The sequence below is a fragment of the Rhinoraja longicauda genome, chromosome 7, assembly GCF_053455715.1.
Source record: "Rhinoraja longicauda isolate Sanriku21f chromosome 7, sRhiLon1.1, whole genome shotgun sequence".
NCBI classification, from domain to species: Eukaryota; Metazoa; Chordata; class Chondrichthyes; order Rajiformes; family Arhynchobatidae; genus Rhinoraja; species Rhinoraja longicauda.
The window spans coordinates 48,675,184-48,695,779 of record NC_135959.1 but is presented as its reverse complement, the minus strand read 5'-3'; the positions used below and the strand labels follow the sequence as shown (position 1 = coordinate 48,695,779).

The following is a 20,596-nucleotide window of genomic DNA, read 5'->3' as shown; positions in this document are numbered from 1 at the left end:
CTACAGTGAAATGCTTTGTTTTGCATGCAACCCGGTAAAATCATACAGCAGTCCCCACTCAAGCAGTACGCAAGAGTCGTCATGTACCTGGTGCCGACAAAGTTGCAAAAAGCCACACATTGCTGTACCTCCCAAATGTACTACCTCACAATTCTTTGGATTAAGTGCTACTTTTCTGCCCAGCCAATTCTTTGGATTAAGTGCTACTTTTCTGCCCATCCGTATCTGCCTTCAGATTAACACTATTCTCTTCACTATCGATCAAATGGCCAATTCTTGATCAGCTCCAAACTTCTTTATTGCGTCATCTACATTTAAGTCTAATTTGGTCAAGGTGTATTAAGTTCAACAACAGAGCTTTATTTGTCATTCGGTACCAAGGTACCGAACGAAACTACATAGCAGTCATACACAAAAAAGAACACAAGACACATAACCCCAACACAAACGTCCATCACAGTGACTCCAAACACCCCCTCACTGTGATGGAGGCAACAAAACTTCCACTCTCTTCCCCACGCCCACGGACAGACAGCTCGTCCCCGACCGACCCGCACAGTCCCCGCAAGGGGATGGAAGTCCCCGCGGCCGAGTCGCACCGGGCGCTGAAACGTCTCGCGGCCGAGCCGGGCGATGGAAGGCCCCGCGACCGAGCCTTGCGCAGCTAAGTCCCGCGGCCGAGCCGCACCGGGCGATGGAAGGCCCCGCGGCCGAGCCGCACCGGGCGATGGAAGGCCCCGCGGCCAAGCCGCACCGGGCGATGTTAAGTCCAGCGGCCGAGCCGCACCAGCGATGAAAAGTCCCGCGGCCGAGCCGCACCGGGCGATGTTGCGCCCCGCGGCCGAGCCGCACCGGGCACTGTTAAGTCCAGGGGCCGAGCCGCACCAGCGATGGAAGGCCCCGCGGCCAAGCCGCACCGGGCACTGTTAAGTCCAGCGGCCGAGCCGCACCAGCGATGGAAGGCCCCGCGGCCAAGCCGCACCGGGCACTGTTAAGTCCAGCGGCCGAGCCGCACCAGCGATGGAAGGCCCCGCGGCCAAGCCGCACCGGGCACTGTTAAGTCCAGCGGCCGAGCCGCACCGGGCGATGTTAAGTCCAGCGGCCAAGCCGCACCCCGCGCCGTGAGGAAGAGACCTAAAAGAGAAAGGTTTCCCCCACCTCCCAACCCACACCCACACCACCACCCCCACACATACACAACCAAAAAAAAAAAAAAACCATCCCAACACCGACACACAACAAAAAAAAAAAAAAAAAAAAAAAAAGGAAAAAAGACGAACAGACTGCTAGCGAGCCGCAGCCGCAGGAGAGCAAGTAACTGAATACTCTGGACCAAGAACCACATTCAACAGGCTTCCTGTCATAAACATATCCATTGACCATTATCTTCACTTTTTGGCACCAGTTTTAGATCCATACAGACAGCACCCGTAGCCAGGATCAAACCCGGATCTCTGGCACTACAAGGCAGCAGCTTTACAGCTGCAAGGCAGCGGTAAGGCAGCAGCTGTACAAAATCATGAGTGGAATAGATCGGGTAAATGCACAGAGTCTCTTGCCCAGAGTAGGGGAATTGAGAACCAGAGGACATAGGTTCAACGTGAAGGGGAAAAGATTTAATAGGAATCCGAGGGGTAACTTTTTCACACAAAGGGTGGTGAGTGTATGAAACGAGCTGCCAGAGGAGGTAGTTGAGGCTGGGACTATCCCATCGTTTAAGAAACAGTTAGACAGGTACATGGATAGGACAGGTTTGAAGGGATATGGACCATGCACAGGCAGGTGGGACTAGTGTAGCTGGGACATTGTTGGCCGGTGTGGGCAAGTTGGGCCGAAGGGCCTGTTTCCACCCTGTATCATTCTATGACTCTGTGACTTTACCCGCTGCACCACCGTGCCACCCCAGGTTCAGGTTCTGATCACTTATCCACTTTCTAAACCCTTTCACACTACAACAGCAACAGCAACATTCCCTACTGCAGAACATTCATTAAGAACGTTAGATATATCCTCTGCTTCCACTCACAGGGCCGTGTTGGTCCCTAGGCGGCTTACTCTTCATTATCATCTTGCTTGCCAGTACTTTTATACTCTCTCTTCGCTTTTCCAATTTTCTTTTTTTTAATTTCACGCATTCATGTTCTGCACACTTACAAACTCATGGAGTAGTGAGCTGTCGGTGCCTGATGTAAGCTTCCTTTTTTTCTCTTGCCATAAGCTCGATGCACTTTGTTACCTAGAGGGCCTTGGGTATTACAGCCCTAGCCTTTCTTTTTAGTTTAGTTTAGTTTAGTTTAGTTTATTGTCACGTGTACCAAGGTACAGTGAAAAGCCTTTGATGCATGCTAACCAGTCTGCGGAAAGACTATATATGATTACAGTCAAACCATCCACAGTGAACAGACACAGGATAAAGGGAATAACATTTAGTGCAAGATAAAGTTCATTAAAGTCCGATAAAAAGATAGTCCGAGAGCCTCCAATGAGGTCATGGTAGGTCAGGACCGCTCTCTAGTTGTTAATAGGATGGTCCAGTTGCCTGAAAACATCTGGGAAGAAACTGTCCCTGGATCTGGAGGTGTGCGTTTTCAAACCTCTGTATCTCTTGCCTGATGGTAGATGGGAGAAGGGAGTCAATGGAAGGGAGATAGACACAAAAAGCTGGAATAACTCAGTGGGTCCGGCAGCAACTCTGGAGAAAAGGAATTGGTAACGTTTTGGGTCGAGACCCTTCTTCAGACTTCAAGGGAAAGGGAAACAAGCGATATAGATGGTGCTTTAGCGAGACATAGAACAAATAAATGAAAGATATACAAAGAAGTAAGACACAAAATGCTGGAGTAACTCAGCGGGACAGGCAGCATCTCCGGAGAGAAGGAATGGGTGATGTTTGGGTCGAGATCCTTCTTCAGACTGATGTCAGGGGAATGGGTGGGACAGAAATAGAATGTAGTTGGAGACAGTAAGACTGGTGGGAGAACTGGGAAGGGGGAGGGGATGGAGAGAGAGAGGGAAAGCAAGGGATATTTGAAGTTAGAGAAGTCAATGTTCATACCACTGGGGTGTAAGCTACCCAAGCGAAATATGAGGTGCAGTTCCTCCAATTTGCACTGGGCCTCACTCTGACAATGGAGGAGGCCCACGACAGAAAGGTTAGATTGGGAATGGGAGGGGGAGTTAAAGTGCTGAGCAACCGGGAGATCAGGTAGGTTAAGGCGGACTGAGCTGACGTGTTCAGCGAAACAATTGTCAAGCCTGCGCTTGGTCTCACCGATATACCGGAGAATCAGGTAGGTTAAGGCAGACTGTGCGGAGGTATCCTGTATATCTGTTTCCATGCTGTATCTCTAAACTTATCTAAACTAATCTTATGGCTGCTATTTTACTACAGGCCCACCACCGATTTTCCAGCAACTGGTGGTCCAGCCCCCTTTTAATCTGGATAATGTCCCCCCGACCCCGTCCCCATCCCCCCGTCCCCTTGGAAGTCACCCCAAAAATGTGGCAGCAAGGCCAGGTGAGACGGCTGATCTCTACCTCATCAGGACTTCAACGCTGATCGCCGCGTCGAATTTGCCACCTGCGGCCTGAACTCCTGTCCAGCTAGAGGCAGCAGATCCATTCCCATAGCCGACTGATACTGGCCAACTTTGTGGGCCGGTACCTCAGCTCCCCCAAGGTCGTGACCTCTGTTGGTCCGACCACACGGATAATCCGGCAAGGATGTGGAACCAAGGGTGCCGGAAAATCGGTGGTGGACCTGTGTTTAGTTTGAATGTAAAGCACAGGCTGAACATCGGATAACTTGACCAACATGGATACTTTTCCTTCCAGTATACATCAGCATTAACGTACGATGGGATACTAGTCATGGCTGAAGCATTCCGCTACCTCCGAAGACAACGAATTGGGATCTCGAGGAAAGGAAATGCCGGAGACTGCCTTGCAAACCCTGCTGCTCCTTGGGTTCAAGGCATTGACACCGATCGGGCATTGAAGCAGGTAATGGCTCATCTATCTCTCCCTCCTAACCCCATTCTCCTGCCTTCTCCCCATAACCTCGGACACCTGTACGAATCTGGTTATTGCCGATTGTCCGCGATAACCGAGTAACAGGGGTAAAGAGCAAGCCAAAGCCGGGAGGGATGAAACACGGCCGAAAGGGTGAAACAAGGAAGGGTGAAACAAGCAGAAATTCAGTGGCCGGGGAGCCGCAGAGCCCACCTCCGGTTGCCCCCCGCCCTCTAAAGATGTGCAGGTTTGTAGGTTAAATGGCTTCAGTAAAAATTGTAAATTGTCCCAAGTGTATAGGAGAGGGCGAGTGTATGGGGATCGCTGGTCAGCACTGACTCTGGGGGCTAAAGGGCCGGTTTCCCCGCTGAATCTCTTAACTAGACTAAACTAAATGCTGTTGCACACCTGCCTGTCCTACCTCCTATGGCATCTCATTTTTTACTCCCACCACCTTCTGAGTGAAAAAGTTACCCCTCAGTTGTTCCTATTAAATCTTGCCCTTCTCACCTTAAAAGAATTTCCCAGATCTGGAATCCATCCATCCCTGATCCACCGTCCAGACCTGCCAACACTGGTGCCCTGTGTTCACTTACTATTGCACGTAAAGAATTGTCCGAGCTGACCCCTGCATCAGAGGGCCATCACATGAGGCAGAGCAAGGTCCAAATGGCAAGTCTCAGCTCAGGCATTGCAGCATGTAGCCCACTCCTGCCATGCACACGGACTTTGAGAGCTTACTGTTCTCAACAACTTTTGAATTGTTGTTATATGTTGCTAATAGAAACATTCAAATAAATAAACAGATTGACTGAAAGATACAGCATGGAAACAGGTCCCTCAAGTCCGTTGAGTCTATGCTGACACAAAATACTGGAGTAACTCAGCAGGACAGGCAGCATCTCTGGAGAGAAGGAATGGGTGACGTTTCGGGTCGAGACCCTTCTTCAGACTGACCATCGATCACCCACTTGCACTCATCCTATTTTATCCCATCGTTTGCATCCACTCCCCACACACTGGGGGCAATTTACAGTGAGCTGCTGCCTTATGGCGCCAGAGACCAGAGTTCAATCCTGACAATGGGTGCTGCCTGTATGGGATCTGTATGTTCTCCTCGTGACTGCGTGAACTTTTTCCGGGTGCTCCGTCTCCTCCAACATCCCAAAGTCGTGCACGTTTGAAGATTATTTGGCTTCTGTAATTTGGCCCGAGTGTGTAGGATAGAACTAGTGTACTGGATGATCATTGATCGGCACGGAGTAAGTGGGCTGAAGGGCCCTTTTCTATGCTGTGTCACTATACTAAACTAAACTAAACAATCTTGGCATAGGGTTGAGAACGGATCAGCTAATTGTCCCTTTCATATCTGCCATCGTACAAGATAGAGTCATACAATGTAGAAACAGGCCCTATGGCCCAACGTGCCCACACTGACCAACATGTCCCAAGTACTCTAGTCCCACTTGCCTGCGTTTGGCCCATATCCGCCCATGTCCTATCTATATACCTGTCTACAGACAATAGACAATACACAACAGGTGCAGGAGTAGGCCATTCGGCCCTTCGCGCCAGCACCGCCATTCACTGTGATCATGGCTGATAATCCCCAATCTGTACCCCGTTCCTGCCTTCTCCCCATATCCCTTGACTCCGCTATCTTTAAGAGCTCTAACTTACTCTCTCTTGAAAGCATCCAGAGAATTACACAGATTCACAACTCTCTGAGTGAAAAAGTTTTTCCTCATCTCTGTTCAAAATGGCTTACCCCTTATTCTTAAACTGTGGCCCCTGTTTCTGGACTCCCCCAACATCGGGAACATGTTTCCTGCCTCTAGCGTGTCCAATCCACTTAATAGTCTGATATGTTTCAATAAGATCCCCTCTCATCGTTCTAAAATCCAGTGCATACAAGCCCAGTCGCTCCATTCTTTCAACATATGACAGTCCCGCTATCCCGGGACTTAACCTCGTGAACCTACGCTGCACTCCCTCAATAGCAAGAATGTCCTTCCTCAAATTTGGAGACCTGCACACAATACTCCAGGTGTGGTCTCACTAGGGCCCTGTACAACTGCAGAAGGACCTCTTTGCTCCTATACTCAACTCTTCTTGTTATGAAGGTCAACATGCCATTAGCTTTCTTCACTGCCTGCTGTTCCTGCATGCTTAATTTCAGTAAATGATGAACAAGGACTCCCAGATATCGTTGTACTTCCCCTTTTACTAACTTGACACCATTCAGATAATTATCTGCCTTCCTGTTCTTGCCACCAAAGTGGATAACCTCACATTTATCCACATTAAACTGCATCTGCCATGCATCTGCCCACTCACCCAACCTGTCCAAGTCACCCTGCATCCTCATAGCATCCTCCTCACACTTCACACTGCCACCCAGCTTTGTGTCATCTGCAAATTTGCTAATGTTACTTTTAATATCTTCATCTAAGTCATTAATGTATATTGTAAATAGCTGCGGTCCCAGCACTAAGCCTTGCGATACCCCACTAGTCACTGCCTGCCATTCTGAAAGGGACCCGTTAATTCCTACTCTTTGTTTCCTGTCTGCCAGCCAATTTTCTATCCATGTCAGTACCCTACCCCCAATACCATATGCTCTAATTTTGCCCACTAATCTCCTATTTGGGACCTTATCAAAGGGTCTCTGAAAGTCCAGGTACACTACATCCACTGGCTCTCCCTTGTCCATTTTCCTAGTTACATCCTCAAAAAATTCCAGAAGATTAGTCAAGCATGATTTCCCCTTTGGAACGATCCAGTTACTGCTATCCAAATGTTCCGCAATTTCTTCTTTTATAATTGACTCCAGCATCTTCCCCACCATCAAAGTCAGGCTAACTGGTCTATAATTCCCTGGTTTCTCTCTCTCTCCTTTCTTAAAAAGTGGAATAACGTTAGCTACCCTCTAATCCACAGGAACTGATCCTGAATCTATAGAACATTGGAAAATGTTCGCCAATGCATCCACGATTTCTAGAGCCACTTCCTTAAGTACCCTGGGATGCAGACCATCAGGCCCTGGGGATTTATCAGCCTTCAGTCCCATCAGTCTACTCAACACTATTTCCTCCATAATGTGAGTTTCCTTCAGTTCCTCTGCCACCCTAGGTCCTCCGGCCGCTAGTACATCTGGGAGATTATTTGTGTCTTCCTTAGTGAAGACAGATCCAAAGTACCTGTTCAACTCGTCTGCCATTTCTTTGTTCCTCATAATACCTGTTTCTGTCTTCAAGGGACCCACTTTTGTCTTAACTATTTTTTTCCTCTTAACATATCTAAAGAAGCTTTAACTGTCCTCCTTTATATTCTTGGCTAGCTTACCTTTGTACCTCATCTTTTCTCCCCGTATTGCATTTTTAGTTATCTTCTGTTGCTCTTTAAAAGTTTCCCAATCCTCTGGCTCCCTGCTCATCTTTGCTATGGTATACCTCTTCTCTTTTATTTTTATACTGTCCTTGACTTCCTTTGTCAGCCACGGTCGCCTCTTACTCACTCCCCTTAGAATCTTTCTTCCTCTTTGGTATGAACTGATCCTGCACCTTCTGTATTATCCCCAGAAATACCTGCCATTGTTGTTCCAATGTCATTCCTGCTAGGGTCTCCTTCCAGTCAACTTTGGACAGCTCCTCCCTCATGCCTCCATATTCCCCTTTGCTCAAATGTAATACTGATACTTCTGATTTTCCCTTCTCCTTCTCAAATTGTAGATTAAAACATCATATTATGGTCACTATCTCCTAATTGCTCCTTTACCTTGAGTTCCCTTATCAAATCCAGTTCATTACACAATTGCTAATTGCTTCTTAAACATTGCGATAGTACTTGCCTCAATTACCTCGTCTTGCAGCTTATTCCATGCACCCACCACCCTTTGCGTGAAAGATGAAGAGTAGAATAGTTTGGGGATTTTAATGAGTATAACGTTGAATCTAAAAAAAGACTGAGGTGAGGGGGTTGGGGGGTTCTGGATGAAAACTGCAGCTAAAAATCAATACCGTTTATAATGAGTTTTCTGTCTTGTTCAAGGACCATCTATATTTTTCATTGAAGTGAATGAGATATGCTCTAACTAAACTGTTCATGGCCACCTGTGGCCATGTAATGACTTGAATTCTAATGAAGGATGTCAGCTTGCATTTTGCACTGTGAGTTTCCATCTCGATGCAATGAGTACAACTTAACAACTGTGTTGGCTCCCAGGGTGAGACAGCACTCAAAAGAGCTACATTAATGCTCTAAACCCAATCCATTTAACAGCCCATCAGAAGGCAAAATGCTACCCATTGTTCCACACGAGGAAGGTTTTCTCAGAACACTATTAGTGGCAAAGTTATGGAGACATTTTTTAAGTACACAATTTTCTGTTTCACCTTAAATGACTCTCAAAGGTGCGATCATTGTAGTCATGTGTAGGAAGGAACTGCAGGTACTGGTTCACACCGAAGATACACACAAAATGCTGGAGTAACTCAGAGAGTCAGACAGCATTTCTGGAGAGAAGAAATAGGTGACGTTTTGGGTCGAGACCATTCTTCAGACTGAGAGTCATTGAAGTCATGACATTTTAATTGTCTTCATCCAGCCCCGAATGATTATTTTTTGTGGCTTCCCAGAATATTTTAATGATGTCCGCTGGTTCAGGCTTTCTGCTTTGATGACATTTAGGAACTCAGGGTGGCCATGTGACCTGCTAGCACTCATTTCCTACGTTCACACATGAATAATCATTGAATCTTAAGACAGAAGGAGGCCATTTGCTGCTTTGAAACAACCCTCTAAAGGATCCCTTCCTCTCATTCTTCAGGGTCATAAGTTCTAGGGGCAGAATTAGGCCATTCTGCCCATCGTCCACTCCGCCATTCAATCATGGCTGATCTATCTTTCCCTCTCAACACCTGCCTTCTTCCCGTAACCCCTGACACCTTTACTAATCAAGAATCTGTCACTCTCCGCCTTAAACATATCCATTGACTTGGCCTCCACGCCCTTCTGTGACAATTAATTTTACAGATTCACCACCCTCTGGCTAAAGAAATTCCTCCTAATCTTCATTCTAAAGGTATATTATTTTATTCTGAGGCCTCTTGTCCTAGACTCTCCCACTAGTAGAAACATCCTCTCCACATTTACTCTATCCAGGCCTTCACTATTCGGTAAGTTTCAATGAGGTCCCCTCCCCCCCCCTCCCCCCCCCCCTCCTCATCCTAAACTCCAGCAAGTACAGGCCCAGTGCCATCAAATGCTCATCATATGTTAACCCATTTATTCCTGGGATCATTCTCGTAAACCTCCTCTCGACCCTCTCCAACGCCAGCACACCCTTCCTCAGATATGGGGCCCAAAACTGTTCCAAATGCTCCAAATGTGGTTTTATAAAGCCTTAGTTTTACATCCCCCATCTTCTCACAGAGCTTGACAGATTTTCCCTTTACAAATATGTATCCACTGCTATTTTAAAGTCACTGTTGAATCCATAGACAATCAATCAGGCAGCCATCCCAGATCGCAACTATTCACTTCATTAGTACTTGGTTGCTGGCTCACACAGATCCACAGATAGACCCAAAGTGCCAGAGTAACTCAGCATGTCAGGCAGCATCTCTGGAGAAAAAGGATGGGTGATGTTTCGAGTCGGGACCCTTCTTCAGACTGAAAGTAGGGAGGAGGGAACTGGAGGTAAGAAAAGGCCAGAACAAAGCAGGGCTGGCAACAGATGGCCAAGGCCATGGTGAAGGCCACAATGGCCCATTGTTGGCTGGGGAAGAGGTGATAACAAAGGGACACAGGGATGCAAACAGTGGAACCAGTAGGATGACTAGGATGGGTAGGGGTGAGGGGGGAGAGCAGGAATGAAGGGGTTACTTAAAATTAGTGAAATTAACATTCATCCCGCTGAGCTGTAAGCTGCCCAAGAGGAATATGAGGTGCTGTTCCTCCATTTTGCATCTGGCCGCACTCTGACAGTGGAGGAGGCCCAGGACAGAATGGTCATTATGGGAATGGGAGGGGGAGTTAAAGTATTTGGAAACCAGGAGATCATGACCCACAGATCGCTATCTTAGCCCTGCGACAGGATAGATAGAAGAAAATTAGAACAGAAAGTGATCTTAATGTTAAGCTGTGCTAAAGATTTCTATCAAAATGGTGATGTAATGCATATCTTTTCTCTTTGAATCATCGGAAGGTACGGATCCAAGGTTTAACGGGGAATGTTCAGTTTGACAACTACGGACGGCGAACAAACTTCACAATAGATGTATTTGAGCTGAAAAGTGCTGGCCACAGAAGGGTGAGTTATCTTGAGCAAGAACAAAAGCCCTCCACTGGTGTTAATCAATCTTCCACCTCAAAGCAGGTTACAAGAGACTGAAGATAGACACAAAATCCTGGAGTTCTCTGTTCTCTGCTTGTTGCAAAGTCAGTCAGGAAGATCATTCTCAGGGCATCTTAGACATTAGACAAACAATAATGTGCAAACAAAGTTTTTAATTGCTTGCTTTGATTTAGACATGGGATAGCCTACAAATGAGACAGGGATCAGAAGTACCAAAAATCAAACTCTGTTTGATAATTGTATTGTATTGCTGCACTGACAGGTCATCCAGTCAATGTCTGTGTTGGTGTTAATGCTCCAAATCACACAACTAAGTCTAATTCCATCAATGTATCGTACAAACCTACAAAGTACTAGCAGGAATAGATCAGTCAGCTCCTGAAGCCTTCTCTGTCATTTAATATGATCATGGCTGATCTGATTGCAACCTCAGGTCCCTGTTTCCATCTGCCCGTGCTAACCTTTCACCCCTTGCTTATCAAGAATCAATCTGCTTCTGCCTTAATAATACTCACAGACTGTTTCCCCAACCCTTTTCGAGAAAAGAGATTCCCTCATCTGTCTTAAAGGGATCATTCCTTATTTTTATACATGACCTCTAATTTCATTTTTCACATAAGGCAACATCATCTCCACATCTCCCCTCTCCAGACCTCTCACGGTCTTACATGTATTGGTCAAATCTCTGATTCTTTTAAACTCTGAATATGACTAGTCTGCCCACATATTTCCTCATTGAACAACTCACCCATTCCATATTAGTCTGGTCAACCTTTTCTACACTGTTTCCAATACATTGGCATATTTTTCTTGAATAAGGAGACCTAGCTGTACTCCAGATGAGGTCTCAGCCCTCCCCTGTAGACTAGAACCATAATCACCCACTTTTGTATATGGCTCTTCAGCAATAAGCAATAATGTTCTGGTGGCCTTTCTAAATACCAGCTGAACCTGCATGCTATCATTTTATGAATCATTATATAAGGCACCAATATCTGTCTGCATCTCAAAGCTTTGTAATCTCTCATGTTCATAAGTCATAGAAGCAGAATTGGGCCATTTGGCTCATCGAGTCTACTCTGCCATTCAGTCGGCTGATCTATCATTCCCTCTCAACCCCAATCTCCTGCTTTCTCCCTATAACCCTTGACACTCTTACCAATCAAGAATCTTTCAATCTCCGCTTTAATAATACCCAATGACGGCCTCTACAGCCGTCTGTGGCAATGAATTCCACAGATTCACCACCCTCTGATTAAAGAAATTCCTTTCTAAAGGTTCTGACTCATCACTTAGATGATAGACTTTTAATATTTTCTGCCAGAATAGACTGTTTCACATTTTTCTATTCCTTTCTTAGTGTTTATCAAGGATCCCCTTAAATGTGTTATATGTTTGTCATCTCAATATTTCTTACAGTGGCTTCCTGCTAACTACTGTATGCATAAAAAAATATCTCCCAAAGCTTCTTTTACATTTACTGGTGATTATCTTAAATATACGGCCTCTAAAGACTGCTGCTCGGACACAAAGATAAATGATCTTGAAAGCACAAGTTGACCCAGTGATGTTTTAAAACAGATTAGCCAGAGACAAGTTCAAGTAAAAACAATTCGAGCTGTTTTACGTCAAGTCAGGAAGGGGATGAACCAAATAGTGAGTCTGACAAATCACTTTCTTGCGTGTGGTAGCCTGGTTGATCAGAATTCATTGTGGACACAGCCCAGACCATCACGCAAACCAGCCTCCCTTCCATTGACTCCATCTACACTTCACGCTGCCTCGGCAAGGCCACCAGCATAATCAAGAACGAGTCTCATCCCGGTCACTCCCTCTTCTCCCCTCTCACATCAAGAACATCTTGGCTGATCTTTCACCTCAGCACCACATTTCAGGACTAGCTTTACTTCCTTCAAAAAGCGTGGAAGCACCCAAAAAACATACTCGATTCATGGTCGTTTTGCTTCATCATCAGCACACCTGCCGGCACAGGTGGGACAGTGGTGCAGCACCTGGAGCTGTTGCCTCACGGCGCCAGAGTCCCAGGTTCAATCCTGACCTCTGTCTGTGTGGATTTTGCACATTCTCCCTATGACTGCATGGCATGGGTTTCCTCTGGGTGCTCCAGTTTCCTCACACATCCTAAAGGCGTGTGGGTTTGTAGGTTGATTTGCCTCTATAAATTGCCCCCAGTATATGGAGTGGATGAAAAAGTGGGATAGCATAGAACTAGTGTGAACGGGTGATTGATGGTCAGTGTGGACTCAGTGGGCCGAAGGCCTGTTTCCACACTGCATTTCTAAACTAAACTATCTCCTGGAGAAACCACCTTACAAAACATAAAGCCACCCTTTGTTTCTGGCTTATCAGATCTTGGCTGAGACGAGGGAGAGGAGTTGTTGTCTACTTCATGACCTGCCCGGTTGGAATAGGCCCGATCAGAAAGGTTTCCACTCTGGCCTGCTCTCGTTCGATTGGGTACATCCGCAGCCGATATGAAAAAGGGAGCAATTCAACAGATTGTATTCGACTTTATATAATTAACCAGCATTTTTGCAGTTGCAAAAAGGCTTGCGTTTTCGTTTTAACCCTGGGAGATTTCATTCATTAGGACCTGCCCACATTGTGAGAGACAGCTCTGTGGTTTGCAAGACTGTAGGAAGAGAGAAGGACACAGAAAGATGAACGTTGATAGTGACGCCTGGGACAATGCATGATATAATTGAACAAATGATTGAAAATAATCGGACTGCTGAATTCCTTAGTGGCTTTGGTTTCATGTTGTGCATTAAGGTATTATCTGATTATGAACTGTTCAGTGATATTGTTGTATTAGAGCCCTTAATGCAATCTGCAGATTTAGTGTTTACCGTGAGATTGCAGCAGGTGCACTGCATTGCACTTGGTAAAACAGTCAGGAATTATTTACTGCGGTCACACATCACAGCAGAAACTCCCACATTGTGCCTTCAGTCTAGATCTCGGTTGCAAAGCCAGCAATTTGCACTGCTGCATGTGAATCTATGACCACATTTAATGCAGCAAAAATACTATTGGCCATTTCTTCAGGCACGTAACCTAATCAAATCTGTCATGGCTCAATTATTCCAATGGTTGTCAGTGGCATTTTGTGAGAATGCTATCTGTGGCGTCTTTTACCAAAAGGACAAAGATAAAAGCATCAAAATCAGTTTTGCAATTCATGTGATCCTTTTAAAATAAAAGTTCACTGTTCCCAGTTGCCTGACCTTGGTAGAAAATGATTTAATGCCACTTAGATGAACCCCTCATTAAAAGCGGCAGAGTGACAGAATTCAGTTATCAGTGTGATCATGGCCAGGTAATGGTGTAAACCACGTATAAAGCAGCGTGTGAGTGTGTTAATGACACCTTTCTTAGCTGATCTCAGAACTGCAAGATAGACCATAACACAGTTGTCTTTTAATGAGAACATGCAGCAAGGAACCGCAGATGCTAGTTTACACCGAAGATAGACACAAAAAGCTGAAGTAACTCGGCGGGTCAGGCAGCATCTCTGGAGAAAAGGAATAGGTGATATTTCTCATCGAGACCCTGCTTCAGAATGAGAGTCGGGGAGAGGGAAACGAGCAATTTAGAAGGTACATGAGTGCCGTTAGCAGCCCAGGGCTAGCAAATTCCTGTTAAATAGTACCGCAGTGTAACACTTAGAATGGTTAAATACACCTTTCCCATTTTTGGTGTGAAGTTTCCCCTGTATTTAAATTACAGAAAAATAGAAATCAGTCTTTAAACCATAATTTAACTGTACATCAACAATTGACCTGCTTCACTCTGAAAATAAAACTTCAACTCTTTTGTGAAGAAATAATTATAATTAACTGTCTTTTCTGAGAAAAATCTTCCCATTCCCCTAAATTACCAAGAATAAGCCTCCCTTACATTTGTTAAATTCCCGCACACCAGAAACAATTGTTTGTCCATATCTTGTAGGATTTATCAGGATCCACCTATGAGTTTAGTTTAGTTCAGTTTTATGATGGAGCATGGAAACTGGGCCTTCAGCTTGATGAGTCAATGCCGACCATCGATCACCTGGAGGAAGCCCATGCAGTCGCAATGAAAATGTTCAAGCATGCAAACTCCACACAGACAGCGCAGCAGGTCAGGATCAAGCCTGCTTCACTGCAGCTGAGTGGCAACATTTCTCCTCGCAGCACCCATGCTGCCCTGCTGACCCTGGTGTTGAAAGGAAGGTGAGAACATGAAGGAGGAGGTTTGGTGACGAATGGAGTTACAAACGTATCCGGCAATGGAACAAGAACAGAACACGTACCCGGAGGAACTGCAGATGTTAGTTAAGTTTAGTTTAGTTTAGAGATACAGCGCAGAAACAGGCCCTTCAGCCTACTGAGCCTGTACCGACCAGCGATCCCCACACTTACACTATTATGCACACACTAGGGGCAATTTACAGTTATACCAAGCCAATTAGCCTACAAACCTGTACATCTTTGGAGTGTGGAAAGAAACCGGAGATCCCAGTGAAAACCCAAGTATTCAGAGGGAGAACGTACAAACGCTGAATAGACAGCACCCGTAGTCAGGATCGAATGTACAAACTCTGTGCAGACGACACCCGCAGTCAGGATTGAACCCGGGTGTCTGGCGCCGTGAGAGAGCAACTCTACCACTGCGCCACGAGATCAAAACAACATTGCTAGACCCGCTATCTGAAAAAGTGGAAGAAAACAGAAAGTGTTGTACCCTTTGATGAGTCTGGAAAGGCATAAAGTCCCACCCATCTGTTTACCTTTTCTGAGGGAGTTGTGATATTGATGGCTCTGGGCCTGTATTCACTGGAGTTTAGAAGGATGAGGGGGGAATGTCATTGAAACCTACTGACTAATGAAATGTGTAGATAGAGTGAACGTAGAGAGGGTATTTCCTGTAATGGGAGAGTCTAGGACCAGAGTGCACGGCCTCAGAATGAAAGGATGTACCTTTAGAATGGAGATGAGGAGGAATATCTTTAGTCAGAGGGTGGTGAATCTGTGGAACTTCACTGCCACAGATGGCTGCGGAGGCCAAGTCATTGGGTATTTTGAGAGCAGAGATTGATAGGTTGGTGATTAGTAAAGGTGTGAAAGGTCACAGGGAGAAGGCAGGAGAATGGCATAGATCAGCCATGATTGAATGGCGGAGCAGATTCAGTGGGCCGAATGGCCTAATTATGCTCCTATGTCTTATGATCTTATTGTCCTTTCAATGGTAGTGTACAACTTAACATATTTGGGATATTTAGTCATTTGATCGGGCAAACAATTTTAGGCCGGATAAAGAATTAGATTTGTTCCCGAAGAGGCAAGTTTGTCAATAATGGCAGTGGTTCGACATGTGGACTGAAGGTGCTATGAAAATTACTGTTCATCGCATTTATTAATGATTGGATGAAAGTATCTGGGGAAGTGCCTGGATGTTCATTGCTAACACAAAGATACTAATAAGTGATAGACTGCTAGATGTAAACAGCAGATTGGAAAGATTTCTAAATATGTTAGGGGAATTGACTTGCATAGAGCTAATGTTTAGTTTGTTTAGTTTAGAGATACAATGCGGAAACAAGCCCTTCGGCCCACCCATAGTCAGGATCGAACCAGGGTCTCTGGTGTTGTAAGGTACTAACTACCGCTGTGCCACCATGCCACCCCGTCGTTAATCTGTGGAATTCATTGCCACAGACGACTGTAACGGCCAAGTCAATGGATGTTTTTAAAGTGGAGAGCAACAGGTTCTTGATTAGTAAGGGTGTCAAAGGTTTTGGGGAGAAGGCAGGAGAATGGTTGAGAGGGAAAGATAGATCAGCCATGATTGAATGGCGGAATAGACTTGATGGGCCGAATGGCTTAATTCTGCACCTATAACTTATGAACTTCAGACTGGTCCGAAACGTCTCCTGACAGTTCCCTTCCCGGATAGAAGCTCCTTCAGCGCTGTGTTTTGCTCAAATTTACAGTACCTGCAGTTTCTTGAGTCTCCAAGAAATTATCCTCTTTTTGTATAACCCTGGTGAGGCCTCTTTTGGTACGCAGTGTCCAGTATTAAATTCCTTGCATAATCATTGATTTAAAGGACTCAAAAAAGGTACTTAGTTTCAGGGCCATTGGGTCTGCACAGTTTGGGCTTTCCTACTTTCAAAATGTTTGAGACTTCAAGGCGATTAGATTGACATCTTTAAAATAATGATTCAGTCCAAGGATGCAAGCTATTTCAGTTAGATAGATTGGTGAGAATCAAGGGGCATCACTAAGCAGACCAGATGTTTAGTTCAGTTTTGTTGAGTTTGGTTTAGTTTAGTTTAATTTAATTTAGTTTAGAGATACAGGGTGAAAACTGGCCCTTCAACCAGCAATCACCCATACACTAGTTCCTTCCTACACTCTAGGGACCATTTACAGAAGCCAATTAGCCTACAATCCTGGAGATAGACACAAAGTGCCGGAGTAACTCAGCGGGACAGGCAACATTTCTGGTGCTGCTCCCTGACCTGCTGAGTTACTCCAGCACTTTGTGTCTATCTTCAGTACATGACTGCATCTGCAGTTCCTTTCGACATAACCTGCACACCTGCACGCCTTCGGAGTGTGGGAGTAAACTGGAGCACCAGGTGGAAAACCATGCAGTCACAGGGAGAACATGCAAGCTCCACAAAGACAGCACCCATGGTCAGGATCAAATCCGGATCTCTGGCTCTGTAAGGCAACAACCTACCGCTGCGCCACCGTGCCACCCTAATGGCCTTGCAATTATTAACAGTAGCAGTTCCAGTGTAGTGTGGAAAGGTTCCAGTCCAGAGTGGAAAAGCCTGTGGTGTCTCAGCACTTTTATCAACTTTCTCATCCATACAATGTCCTGTCATTAATTACCAATGTTCTTGTTCATAGATTGGCTACTGGAATGATGCAGACAAACTAGTTCTAATTCAGAATGAGATGATGTTTCCGAATGATACTTCCGGCTTAGAGAATCGGACTGTTTACGTCACTACTATACTGGTAAGCTAGTGTTCCCTGCCTTCTCTACTTAATTAATACAAATGTGCTTCCGTGTTTTTATACATGTACAATAGCAAAATCTTGCGGATGTTCAAAACCTGAAATAAAAACAGCAAATCTCTTTGGCAAATCTAAACAGGCTGGGTAGCATCTGTGGGGAAAGAAATAATTGAACATTTCAGGCAAGTGCCCTTTTAAAGGGCGATGACTGTGAGTCTGTTTAATTGTCTGAAGACGTTACCTGCCCATGTTCTCCAGCGTGCTGCCTGACCTGCTGAGTTACTCCAGTGCTTTGCGTCCTACTTGTTTCTTCCTCATTTCTTTAACAGTGAGAGGTTTGGCCAGGGAAATTGGATGATGCAGTGTTCAGAGTTGCTTGCGTAAACTGGACAGTGTCACAGTACTGCTGGCAAATCTTCAACTGCTTCAGCGTGTAAAATGTCACATCTTTATTTGATAGAGTCAGCATTTCTACGACTGTTATCATCTTCACTACACAAAGGGTATATTTGTCCTTAATCGCATTAGAGTCATAGTCATACAGTGTAGAAACAGGCCCTTCAGCCCAACTTGCCCACACCGACCAACATGTCCCAGCTACACTAATCCCACTTGCCTGCATTTGACCCATACCACCCTCTAAAGCTTTCTTATCCATGTACCTGTCTTGCTTCTTAAATGTTGCGATGGTCCCAGCCTCAACTACCTCCTCCGGCAGCTCGTTCCATACACCCACCACCCTTTGCAGAAAAAGTTACCCCTCAAATTCCTATAAGAACTTTCCCCCTTCACCTGAAACCAATGCACTCTGATTCTCGATTCCCCCACTCTGGGCAAGAGACTCTGTGCGTTTACCCTATCTATTCCAATCGGCATTGCTGAATGTATTATTACCAGATCAAGAAGGAACTCCAACGAGATGAATTGGAGACATGGATGATCAAATGTTGTTTTATTAACAAGAGGATAGTGCAAAAGTTTTTTTTGCTTTGTAGGGGCGTTTATTATAGATAATGTCAGCCACTGAGAGGAGTGGGCAACATTTCAACCCTGCTTTAAATTGCAGTGCTGAATTTGGCAAAGTGTTCATTGGTAATATCAATAAATCATCTGGGTTGTACAGTGTGGATGGAGCAGGACCACACATCACCACACATCACCACAGGAAGGAAGTCTTGTTGACAACCAACTTTTATTTCCATTCCCATACTGCCCTTACTATCCTGGGCCTCCTCCACTGTCAGAGTGAGGCCACATGCAAATTGGAGGAACATCACCTCATATTTCGCTTGGGCAGCTTACAACCCAGTGGTATGAACGTTGATTTCTCTAATTTCAAGTAACTCTTGCATTCCCTCTCTCCCGTCCTACTAGTTCCACTGTTCGCATCCCTGTATCCCTCTTGTTATCACACCTTCCCCAGCCAACAATGGGCCATTATAGGCTCCATCCTTCCTGAGATCATCTGTTGCCGGCCCTGATTTGTTCTGGCCTTTTCTAGCCTCCAGTTTATTTCCACCCTCCCCACCTCTACTTTCAGTCTGAAGAAGGGTTCGGACCCGAAACATCACCTACTCCAGAAATACTGCCTGACCCGCTGAGTTTTTCCAGCATTTTGTGTCTACAATTGGTGTAAACCAGCATCTTCCTACACATCCTAACCAATTTTTATGATGAGTGAGATTAACCTTGGAGCCAGTGTTGTCAACAATGGAGGAGAGATGTCTTCACTCAACAACAGTAAAGAGCTATTCTCCCCTCTCCCATCAGACAAGAGGTACAGAAATGTGGAAACACATAACTCCAGAATCAGGGACAGTTTCTTCCCAGCTGTTATCAGGTAACTGAACCATCCTATCAACAACTAGAGAGCGGTCCTGAGCTGCCATTTAACTCATTGGAGACCCTCGGACAGTCTTTAATCGGACTTTACTGGACTTTATCTTGCACTAAACCTTATTCCCTACATCCTGTATCTGTACAAAGTGGACAACTCGATTGTAATCATGTATAGCCTTTCCGCTGACTGGATAGCACGCAACAAAGCTTTTCACTGTACCTCAGTACACGTGACAATAATAAACTAAACTAAACTGAACACCTCCTCAACCTTTTACCACACATCAATCCCTTTATCACAACCCAGTGAATCTTTTCTGGACTTCCTGCAAGGCAGCACATCCTTGCTTTAATATGGAGATTGATACTGTATGCAGTAATCCAGTTGTAGACTCAGCAGTGCCCCGTATCATTGCATCAAAACCTAATGATCCAACAATAATTTGTTGCATACACATTCCATCCAAGAAGCAACTACTCAGTCAGCCAGGAAACTGGATCAAAATATTAAATATTTGTGTAGGAAGGAATCGCAGATGCTGGTTTACACGAAAGTAGACACAAAATGCTGGAGTAACTCAACGGGTCAGGCAGCATATTTGGAGAAAAGTAATAGGTGACGTTTTGGGTCGAGACCCTTCTTCAGACTGAAAGTCAGTGGAGAGAGAAACTAGAGGTATGAAAAGGTTCAGAACAAATCAGAGCCTGCAACGATGGCCAAGGAAAGATGGAACCAACACTGGTCCAATGTTGACTGTGGAAGAAGTGTTAACAGAGGGATCTATGGATGCAAACCATAGAACTAGCAGGACAACAAGGGTGGGAAGGGGTGAAGAGAGAAAGAATGCCACGGTTACTTGATGGAGATGTGCCGGGCAAGTTTTTTACATAGAGGTTGGGGGGGGTGGGGCTGGAATGCATTGCCAGGGATGGTGGTGGAGGCAGATACGAGATACGACAGTGGTGTTTAAGCGGCATTTAGATAGGCACATTGATATGCAAGGAACAGAGGAATATGGATCATGTGCAGGCAGATGAGATGATTGCATCATGTTTCCAACAAATGTGGGCCTGTTCCTGTACTGTACTGTTTTATGTTCTAAAAGATGATGTAAGCAATATTTGCAAACGGGCCTCAAAAGACAGGCAAATGATTTGCTGCGATAGGATTTTATATTACCGGTGCCCTCCCCCAACAACGCCCCCTGCTGCTCCATGGTGGTAATGAGCAACCGGGGCAGACCCAGACTTGTACATTGTCTTGTACCTCAGTCTAGGGCAAGTACTGCAGTTCACACACAACAAGGACATGCGGGAACTACGACGCTAATGGTATTTGCCGTTGAACCGTATA

The 20,596-nt window shown here is 45.4% G+C and overlaps 1 protein-coding gene across 13 annotated transcripts in view; it reads left to right on the top strand.

Moving 5' to 3' along the window:
• The window catches only part of LOC144595252 (glutamate receptor 4), a 172,964-nt gene that overhangs the window by 90,201 nt on the left and 62,167 nt on the right, over nucleotides 1-20,596 (top strand). For all 13 annotated transcript variants that reach the window (XR_013547475.1, XM_078402511.1, XM_078402509.1 and 10 more), the window contains exons 7-9: nucleotides 3,835-4,002; nucleotides 10,220-10,324; nucleotides 17,293-17,403. Coding sequence is in view for 12 of the 13 variants with exons in the window: in XM_078402511.1 (XP_078258637.1) it covers nucleotides 3,835-4,002; nucleotides 10,220-10,324; nucleotides 17,293-17,403 (384 nt within the window). In the remaining variant the exon portion in view is untranslated. The remainder of the gene's footprint in view (nucleotides 1-3,834; nucleotides 4,003-10,219; nucleotides 10,325-17,292; nucleotides 17,404-20,596) is intronic.